General features: G+C 47.9%; 1 protein-coding gene across 3 annotated transcripts; it reads left to right on the top strand.

The window, feature by feature from the left end:
• Window positions 1-3,334: 3,334 nt before the first annotated feature.
• THG1L (tRNA-histidine guanylyltransferase 1 like) lies at window positions 3,335-9,899 on the top strand. 3 transcript variants are annotated; one of them, XM_058677741.1, is made up of 6 exons: window positions 3,335-3,618; window positions 4,628-4,804; window positions 5,675-5,844; window positions 6,372-6,460; window positions 7,803-7,910; window positions 9,550-9,899. In XM_058677741.1, exons 1-6 carry the CDS (start codon window positions 3,428-3,430, stop codon window positions 9,709-9,711), a joined length of 897 nt encoding a protein of 298 aa, XP_058533724.1. In that variant the 5' UTR covers window positions 3,335-3,427; the 3' UTR covers window positions 9,712-9,899. The 3 variants fall into 3 exon arrangements, with proteins under 3 accessions (XP_058533724.1, XP_058533726.1, XP_058533725.1); XM_058677743.1 differs by having other exon boundaries at window positions 3,482-3,618; window positions 5,770-5,844; XM_058677742.1 differs by lacking the exon at window positions 3,335-3,618 and adding an exon at window positions 3,918-4,051.
• The last annotated feature ends 205 nt before the right edge of the window (window positions 9,900-10,104 follow it).

The raw sequence follows: 10,104 nt of genomic DNA, 5'->3' as shown, positions 1-10,104 counted from the left end.
CTGTCATTCTGCCTTTCAAACAAATAGAATTTATATAAACAAAAATTACTTGAAAGCAGAGTGACAGAAAGAGAGCTTTCATTTGTTGGTTTATTCTCTGAATGCCCATAACTGTTGGGACTGTGCCAAGCCAAAGACCAGGCTCCTATGGGGGTGGCATGAACCCAAATAAATGATCTGCTGCTATCTAGGACATAAGCAGGGTGCTGGATGGGAGGCAGAGAAACCTACTAGGAACTTCCCTCATCAACTAGAAATGAACTATGCTCCCATGTAACAAAGCAACCTAAGTGCCTAGCTCTGTCCCTTTAAGAATCAATCTTCAGAGCCCGGCGGCGTGGCCTAGTGGCTAAAGTCCTCCCCTTGAACGCCCCGGGATCCCATACGGGCGCCGGTTCTAATCCCGGCAGCTCCACTTTCCATCCAGCTCCCTGCTCGTAGCCTGGGAAACCAGTAGAGGACGGCCCAAATCCTTGGGACCCTGAACCCACACAGGAGACCCGGAGGAGGCTCCTGGCTCCTGGCTTTGGATCAGCGTAGCTCCAGCTGTTGCCGCCACTCGGGGAGTGAACCATTGGACAGATGATCTTTCTCTCTGTCTCTCCTCCTCTGTGTATATCTGACTTTGCAATAAAAACAAATAAATCTTAAAAAAAAGATCAAATCTTTAGAGTAAGAAGTTAAAAGAGTATTATTAATCCTCTCTGCTGATAGCAAATGAAGTTTTTCTCAAGTACAGTTATGAAATTGTGGATGTATACTTTTCTAATAAATTATAATAATTCTTGTTGATACTCAAACTTGGCCAGAATTGTTTATTCATCTTTTAGACATGCCCTCATCACTCTTTAAAAGCTTTATTTATATACTTATTTGTTTGTTTTGAGAGGCAGAGAGACAAGAAGGATGGGAAGTGAGAAGGGATAAAGAGTCTCTCCTATACTTGCCATTCTGCACAAGAGCCCCAGGGCCAGGGAACTCGATTCTCCCACATGGGCGGCAGAGATTCAAGAATGTGAGCCTCTCGGGATATGCACTAGCAGGAAGCTCGTGGGACAGCTTTGTGGTGCAAAAGGTAAAGCCATCCCCGAGATGCCGACATCCCACGTCAGCACCGCTTCAAGTCCCGGATGCTCCACTTCTGAACCAGCACCTTGCTAATGTGCCTGGGGAAGCAGTGCATGATGGTCCAAATGCTGGGGTCCTTGCACCCATGTGGGAGCCCCAGAAGAAGCTCCTGACTGCTGACTTCAGCTTGCCCCAACCCCAGCTCCAGCCTCCACTGCTGCAGTCATTTGGGAAGTGAATGAGTAAATGGATAATCTTTCTTTCTATCTCTCCCTCTCACTCTCTGTAATTATTTCAGTTAAATAAAATAAACCTTACAAAACAACAATAAACAGGGGGGCGGGTGCAATGGCTTAATGGCTAGATTCTTGCCTTGCAAGTTCCAGATTTCCATATAGGCATTGGCTCATGTCCCGGCTGTTCCACCTCCCATCCAGCTCCCTGCTTGTGGCCTGGGAAAGCAGTCAAGGACAGCCCAGTGCCTTGGGACCCTGTGCCAACGTGGGAGACCTGGAAGAGGCTCCTGGCTCCTGGCTTTGGATCGGTTCAGTTTCAGTCACTGTTGCCGCTTGGGGAGTGAGCCAGCAGATGGGAGATCTTTGTCTCTCCTTTTCTGCTTAAGTCTGATCTAAATCAATGAACAACCCATTGCTAAAATGACAGGATCAAATAACCACCTATTTTTATTTACCCTGAACGTAAATGCTGAAACTCTTTCCAATAAAAATAAAATAAATACATAGTTTAAAACGCACACACGCACATACACACACGCACAAAGCTGGAAGTGGGAGTGAGGGCTCTCCAATATAAGCTGTGGGCATCCCAAGCACGGGCTTAACTATTGTGCCAAAGGCCTGCCTCATCAGTCTTTGAACATTTCTTTCCTTTCCGCCACAATACATTGCTGTATACTCACCTTGAATTTTCTTTGCTACAGTATGGAGCTAGCCATCTTCCCAGTGAATTTCTTCTCATTGGGAATGTATTTAAACATACTTACTGAGGGGCAGCACTGTGGTGTACTGAGGACGCAGCCTGTGGCACTGGCATTCCATATGGGTGCCAGTTGAGTTCTGGCTGCTCTGCTTCTGATCCAGCTTCCTGCTAGCGTGCCTGGGAAGGCAGCAAAAGATGGCCCAACTGATTGGGCCCCTGAACCTATGTGAAAGACCCGGAAGCAGCTTCTGGCCCCCGGTTTCTGATTCACCCCAGCTACAGCCATTGCAGTCATTTGGGGAGTAAAACAACGGATGGAAGATCTCTCTCTCCCTCTTTCAGGTAAGTGAATAAACTTTGAAAAATACATATTGTTTCGGGGATGTTGTTTCACCTCCCTCTAATGAACAGTGCTGGAAAATATCATTTATTGGTACAGTGCCCACAGAAGCCAGGGATAGGGGATGTCAAAGCCAGAACTCGGGACAGGAGAACTCAAACACGGTCTCCCACACGAGTGGCAGGCATCCAACTATTTAAGTCTTCCCCAGCCACATATCAGCACGAAGCCGGCATGGACTGCAGAGCCAAGATGCAAACTGAGGTCCTTTGACATGCGGTGGCTTAACCACTGGGCTAAACACCTACGCCCGGGAACCACATTTTTTAAAAAAATTATGGGCTCAAGTTGACAAGTAATTTGCAGATGAAGACGGATCCAAGCAGGAAACTTCCATCCACAAGTTCACTCCCCACACGGCTGCAACGCCTGGGGCAGGGCCAGGAATCTGGAACTCGCTGGGTTTTCCCCTGTGATAGTCATGATCCATCCACTGCTTTCCCTGTGCAACAGCAGGGAGCTGCTCCGGAAGCAGAGTAACCTGGACTCAAACCACTCTCCAAATAGAAGGCCAACGTCGCATATGGTAGTTAATCCTATGTGTACAACGCTGCTCCTATAATGAATGTTGGATGTCCCCAGAAGGAGAGGAGGTTGTGGAAATAAAAGGTGAGCAATAACTACGAGAAAACTGACTTCCACAGGGAGAATTACAGACACCAGTGATGTCGACAGTGGCAGGAACCATCACCGCCGCGTGAGAAGGGGCTTTCTCGATGGCACGTATTTTCAGTCGTATTACCCTCTTTCTATGACGAATCCATAAATGCAACCTAGAAGGCGAGAAATAGCACTTTCCAAGCCTGATTCGGAACGGAATTTTTGCAAGAGCTTCGTGTCAGCGTTCTGTTCCAGAAAAAAAAGCCGACCAAGCGCGTACCTCAGGAAGGACATGGCGCCTCCTCCCGGGTCCCCGGCGGACCAGAGAGACGATGGCTTCCACGCCGGCTAGAGCGGCCCCGCAGGCCAGCGGGGACTTCCGGGGCGGGGTGAGCTGGCCCGTTCCCTTCCGCTAGGGGAATGTGGGTCTCCGGTCGCGGGAAGCTACGCGATTGCTTGGCCGCCGCTTTCTGCCCGCTGAGACGGTGCCTGAGCCTAGGGGCCGCCATGGCCAAAAGCAAGTTCGAGTACGTGCGGGACTTCGAAGCTGACGATACGTGCCTGGCCCACTGCTGGGTGGTGGTGCGGCTGGACGGCAGAAACTTCCACCGGTGAGCGAGCGCGGCTCGGCGTGCGGCGCCCCGCGGGAGCCGCCCCGGGCTCGCGGTTGCCCGGGTGACGCGGCAGCCAATGAGCGCGCGGCCCTGCGCGTCTCCCAGGGAGCTGAGCCCGGGCGGGACTTTGGGCTAGGCAGGAACGGAAATGGAGCGCCGTGCTCCCCGGGCGAGGTCTCGGCCTGAAGCGCCGGGCTTAAATTCCTCAGCCAGTCACACAGGGATCCGGCCAGCTGGCTGCTGACTCAAGGGTTCTGGGTGTCCGTATTTCATTGTCAATTATAGGCCATGGGGGAGGGGGCGAAAGAAGGATAATAAAGAAGAGCGTCGTTTATTTTGAAGGGCGGGCTTGTTAATGATGGTCATTGTGACGATTTTGGAACATGTATTCGGGGTCAGCGGTAATTACATTTGTGGTCAGTCCGGTGAGGTAAATACTATCCGTGCCCACTTTTCAGAGAAGGGACTGGAGCTTAGCAGTTTTGTCCCGTTTCCTCAGTTGCTCAGGAAATACAGGAGCCAGAGTTCTTAAAATCACTTAGGTTGGGGTTAATGGAGTGTTTGGGTTCACAGTACCGGTGTCTTTCTTTTTTTTTTAAGGCTTTATTTATTGTTATTGGAAAGGCAGGCTTATGGAGAGGAGATGGAGAAAGATCTTCCTTCCACTGGTTCACTCCCCAAATGGCAACAACAGCCGGAGCTGAGCCAATCCAAAGCCAGGAGCCAGGAGCTTCTTCCTGGTCTCGCATGGGTGCAGGGCCACAGGACCTTGGGTTATCCTCCACTGCTTTCCCTGGCCACAAGCAGGGAGCTGGATGGGAAGTGGTAATAGGCAGGGCGTGAGCCAGCACCCATGTGGGATGCCAGCACTGGCAGGTGGAGGATTAGCTAATTGAGCTGTCCTGCTAGCCCCGGTTACTGTATCTTAGTAGCCTCTGTGGTCTGTGTTGTTAATGATAAACTTCGCCAGCCGTACCCTGTGCCCTGTTCTCTTTCCACTGTGAAGGTTTTCAGAGAAGCACAACTTTGCAAAACCGAATGACAGCCGTGCCCTCCACCTGATGACCAAGTGTGCCCAGACCGTCATGGAGGAACTGGAAGACATAGTGATTGCCTATGGGCAGAGCGATGAGTATAGCTTCGTGTTCAAGCGGAAAAGCAATTGGTTTAAAAGACGAGCTAGGTAATTCCAGAATCCGTCCTGTCAGCAGCTGCTCTAGTGGTCGTCCTGGTTGCGAAGTTACACACTGCACAGGGGCTCTGTAGGCTTCTCAGCAATTGCAGAGTGGGTGTATACTGCCGGTTAGACTCCAGGACTCCCCCCGGTACCAGGCAGTCCAGTGGCCTCTTGATCTGATGGCTTCCCCTCCGCACCTAACAGCTTGGCTTCTCGCTTGGTCTGGTGCCAGACATACAGGGTGGAAACAGTGCAGAAGCATGTGGTCTGATGATTCCTAGGCCACTGCAGCCAGGGACGGTCTCCAGGGGCACTGTGTATTGTTAATATGTATATATAATACATTTGTATATTTGTAGAATTTTATAACACATTATGTTTATATAACTATATGTTCATATAAATATAAATATTACATAAATATGTATAATATTTATATTTTTGATTAAGGAAATAATGATTACTTTTAAATTCTTAATTATTAAAATATTTTGAATTAAGGAAAATACTTATCTGATATTTGATTTGGTAGTATTTTTGAAACTCATTTGATAAGTCAGTATGCTTTTTTAAAAAAAAAATGATCCCCTCACTCAAAGACCCAAAACAACCTCCAACTGGCGATTTGCATCATGTCCATCAGAGAAAAAAATTATGGTGTTCATAAGCTCCTTAATCAAACTGAAAGGAAAGACAGTCTGTATTCAAAATATCAAAATAGTTTTGCCTAGCCAAATACATTTTATCTCTGGGCTTGCTGGGTGGTTTGTGTAATCTCCCTGTCGCACCCACAGGCTCTATCATGGTGCTGAATTAATGTCATGTCTTTTTTTTTTCTCTTTTCTTGCTCCACCCAATGTGCCTTACGGTCCCAAGTAAGTTCATGACTCACGTGGCCTCCCAGTTCGCGTCTAGCTATGTGTTTTATTGGCGGGATTACTTTGAGGACCAGCCCCTTCTGTATCCCCCAGGCTTCGATGGAAGAGTGGTGGTGTATCCTAGCAACCAGACTCTAAAGGACTACCTCAGTTGGCGGCAAGCCGATTGTAAGTCAGTCACCAAGCACGTGCGTTGAAGGGGTTCACCGGGTACAGGTTTGGCTCTTGTGGATTTGGGTTGCAATCTGATGTTTAAAGTTTAAAAGTAACATTAGCTATTAAGTTGGGAAAGTCTAAAACCTCCCTACAGGTTTTTATTTAAGCCAGAAGATGTGGCAACATCGGCTCTGCAGGGCACATAGTAGCATTTAACAGAGCCAGTGTGGTGGCAGCTAGCTTTACACACACAGGAGCCATTGTGCCCATCTTTGCCCTTCCCTGGGGTCGCCCGCTGCTTTATGTATTTGTGTGTTTGACTTCTGATGCCTGTTCATTTGGTTTATGTTGACGTTGCTGGGTGACAAGTGGACGGATTTGTGGGTGGCATCAGTGGAACGGCCAAGTAGAGCTGTGTGCGGCAGTGTCTGCCCTCCTCCGGTCCCTGCCTTCTCTGTTCCCCGGGTCGGACCTAGACGGCAGTGAGAATACCGAGAGCGATCCTGCGCAGATCCTCAGGACTGTCTGTTCTCCCACAGGTCACATCAACAATCTCTATAATACAGTTTTCTGGGCGCTAATCCAACAAGCTGGACTGACACCGGCACAGGCCCAGGGGAGGTTACAGGTATCAACATCTTGCTGCACTCTCTTAGCTGCAGACAGCTGCATCCTGTCTGTCTTGACGGCACTTTCTTTTTCTTTTTCTTTCTCTCTCTTTTTTTTTAGCATTCCCTTTATGACCTGTTTTAGCCCCTTTTATAGTTTTGCTCTGAAAAGAAATGACAGTCATGATAGCAATGTTTCTGCCACTTGCTTATTCCGTGAGCATGGGGCGTTATGTCTTCTCCCTCAGCTGCCTTGTCCTTTGCTGCAAAGTGGATTGAATGACAATAGCCCTGCTTGCCCAGATGGAGCTGGGAGCTGACTGTCCTCTGCGTGCGTGGCACTGCCATCTTGTTCTTAAGTCCCACCAGGCCTCTTGACTTTCCCAATGCCCTGTCGTTTCTACTGGGCTCATGATCCCTGTGTGTTGTAAGGATATATGCTCTGGGACTCAAATCGCCATACTGGTTTTCATGTTTCTGTTTAATTTTATCCTCTTTGCCCCAGTTCCTCAGATTGATAGGTAAAATGTGGAAAATATTATTTGCTATCTCATAGGTTCATGGTGAAAATTAATGGGCATGATACATGTAAAACACAGGATTGCACAAAGTACAATCTCAGTAGTAAATTAATATTGGATTGTATTGTTAGGCAGTAGTGCTGCTTGTAAGATGAGTGACCATGAGATGGAGTGACGCCGTGCCTGGCTCATTAGAATTGCTGGGTCTACGGTTGTCTTAATCAGCAGTGCTCATGGTGAAGATGTTCATTTAGTAACAGTAGGAATACTAGTAGGTATATCTGACGTTTGGAAAAGGCGGGTTTGGGTTTTGATTCTTCTTGAAAGATTAGAGACATCCTTCAACTATGGGTAATTTTAGTGACTGAGCTTCCCATTTCCCCTGTCTAAAGTGGCAATCCGATCAGAGAAGAACCATCCAGTGCCTGGTGTGGCGAGGGTGCTTGCTAACCGCATCTGCCTCTCCTGCCCCGAGAGCCGGTGTTTGCTGCAGAGAAGGCCTTGGCCCATCCTCTCTTGTTTTCCCACATGCGTTAGCAGGGAGCTGGATCGGATGTGGAGCAACCAGAACTTCCACCAGCACTCAGGCAATGCTGGCATCGTTGGCAGTGGTTTAACGTGCTAGACTACATTTCCCCTAGGAAAGAGCTGTAGGGATGTATATATTTAAATAAGATCTGAATTGCTTTTATGATGAATGCTCATTAGTAACTCTCAGGTGTTCCAGGCCTTCTGCTTGTAGGTTTGTTTTGGAGTTGAAATAGAGGGCAGAAGGGACTGCTAGCCTATGGGAGGGGAAAAGCATACAGAGTTTTAGATCCCTATTTTTTTTTTCCCCCAGGGAACTCTGGCAGCGGACAAGAATGAGATTTTGTTTTCTGAATTCAACATCAACTACAACAATGAGCCAGCGATGTATAGAAAAGGAACCGTGCTGATTTGGCAGAAGGTAATACAGCTGCATTGCGGATTAAGATGGAGGACAGGCAAGCAGGAGGGGCCGGGACCCTCCCAAGCTGGTCCTGCCTGCTCACTGCGTGCTGAGGTCCCTCTGGCTGCCAACCTATCCCAGATCCTTTGCAAAAGGATGTCCTTGGATGTCCGTTTTGTTAGCCGTGTGGACTCTGCCCATGTAAAGCAGTACACAGAATTGTAGGATTGTTGGTGTTAGGCTTTGCCCAGGTCACAAACGCCCATTAAAGGGGTCCATGCAGAGTATTCGTCTCCCATCCTGGATTCACATGAAATGATGTGTCTGTTCCATGACAGCTAAACTAGGTGGCAGTAGGAGATGTGGTAGATGGAATTTATGGGTTTCAGGAATTTCACAAGAGTCCCCAGATAGTAATGTTCCATACTAAGTCTATGCGTGGGCCCACATTCTTTCTCTGCCTATACTCTTTAGCATAATGATTTTTCTAAATGTATTGCCTTCCAAATGAAATTTTTTAAAATGAATGCTTTCTTTTTTTTTTTTTTTTTATTCATTAATTACATTGTATTATGTGACACAGTTTCATAGGTACTGGGATTCTCCCCACCCTCCCCAAACCCTCCCACCATGGTGGATTCCTCCACCTTGTTGCATAACCACAGTTCAAGTTCAGTTGAGATTCCCTCACTGCAAGCAAAATGAATGCTTTCATACAAATGGTTCCTCAGTAGCCAGTCCTTCCACTGACAATTTTGGCTCTTACATTAGTATTTTCAGAAGCACGTGTTTTTTGTAGTGTTGGTTACTGTGTGATGCAAGTGAGAGGAAAGAAACATCTTTAATTCTGTCATTGCTGCTAATGGGGAGGGTCAAATCCTTTCTTTGTTCTAAGATTCTTTTTTTTTTAAGATTTTTTTTTTTATTAGAAAGGGAGATCAGAATGGCAAATTTTTTTTTTTTTAAGATTTATTTTTATTACAAAGCCAGATATACAGAGAGGAGGAGAGACAGAGAGGAAGATCTTCCGTCCGATGATTCACTCCCCAAGTGAGCCGCAACGGGCCGGTGCTGCCACGATCCGATGCCGGGAACCTGGAACCTCTTCCAGGTCTCCCACACAGGTGCAGGGTCCCAATGCATTGGGCCGTTCTCGACTGCCTTCCCAGGCCACAAGCAGGGAGCTGGATGGGAAGTGGAGCTGCCGGGATTAGAACCGGCGTCCATATGGGATCCCAGGGCTTTCAAGGCGAGGACTTTAGCTGCTAGGCCACGCCGCCGGGCCCCAGAATGGCAAATTTACAAAGTGAAAGATCTTCCATCTGCTGATTCACTCCTAAAGTGCCCTGCTTGTGCCCGGGGAAAGCAGAAGAAGATGGCCCAAAGCCTCAGGGACCCTGCACCTGTGTGGGAGACCTGGAAGAAGCTCCTGGTTCCTGGCTTTGGATTGGCCCAGCTCCTGCCGTTGCAACTACTTAAGGAGTGAACCAGCAGATGGAAGATCTCTCTCTGTCTCTGTAAATTTGCCTTTCTCATAAAAATTTTAAAATCTTAAACAAACAAAAACCAGGTATATCCGTGAACTTCCACCCTATTTTTGTGTTTTCTTCCAAACCTGCTTTTGGGTTAACAGTGATCCTTTCACTTTTACCCATAGGTGGGTGAAGTCATGACAAAAGAAGTTAAGCTGCCAGCAGAAATGGAAGGGAAGAAGATGGCGGTGACGCGGACCAGGTCTAAGCCGGTACCCTTGCACTGCGACATCATTGGGGATGCTTTCTGGAAGGAACATCCTGAGATCCTGGATGAAGACAGCTGACCCCACGCTCTGCCGTCCTGGTGTGCTGGACCATGCGAGGCCCCTGCCTCTCCCTGCCTAGGGTGATCGCCCGGAGCCGAGTCAGGAAAGAAACCACGCAAGCCAGGGAGGGGAGCAAAGAAGGGATGGATGCAGCAGTGGATCTTGTGCTACTTAAACAGAACAGCTTTTTGCAGCGTTGGAACATGGTTCCTTTGATTTTGTGTGTGTGTGTGTGTCTTCCAAATTGTACTATTTTTATGAAGCAGGAACTCTCTCATGCTTTGCAGAATGAATCATTTTCAGGTTGTGACATAAACCACACAGAAACCTGTCAGTTCATCTCACCTACAATGGAGGAGGAACCAGATACTGTTCTCAGCTACCGGAGAACGCGGTGACTTTGAAGGCACA

Source organism: Ochotona princeps, chromosome 19 (genome assembly GCF_030435755.1).
Source record: "Ochotona princeps isolate mOchPri1 chromosome 19, mOchPri1.hap1, whole genome shotgun sequence".
Classification (NCBI taxonomy): Eukaryota; Metazoa; Chordata; class Mammalia; order Lagomorpha; family Ochotonidae; genus Ochotona; species Ochotona princeps.
Note: the sequence above shows the minus strand (reverse complement) of the source record. Positions and strands in the feature narration are given on the sequence as shown.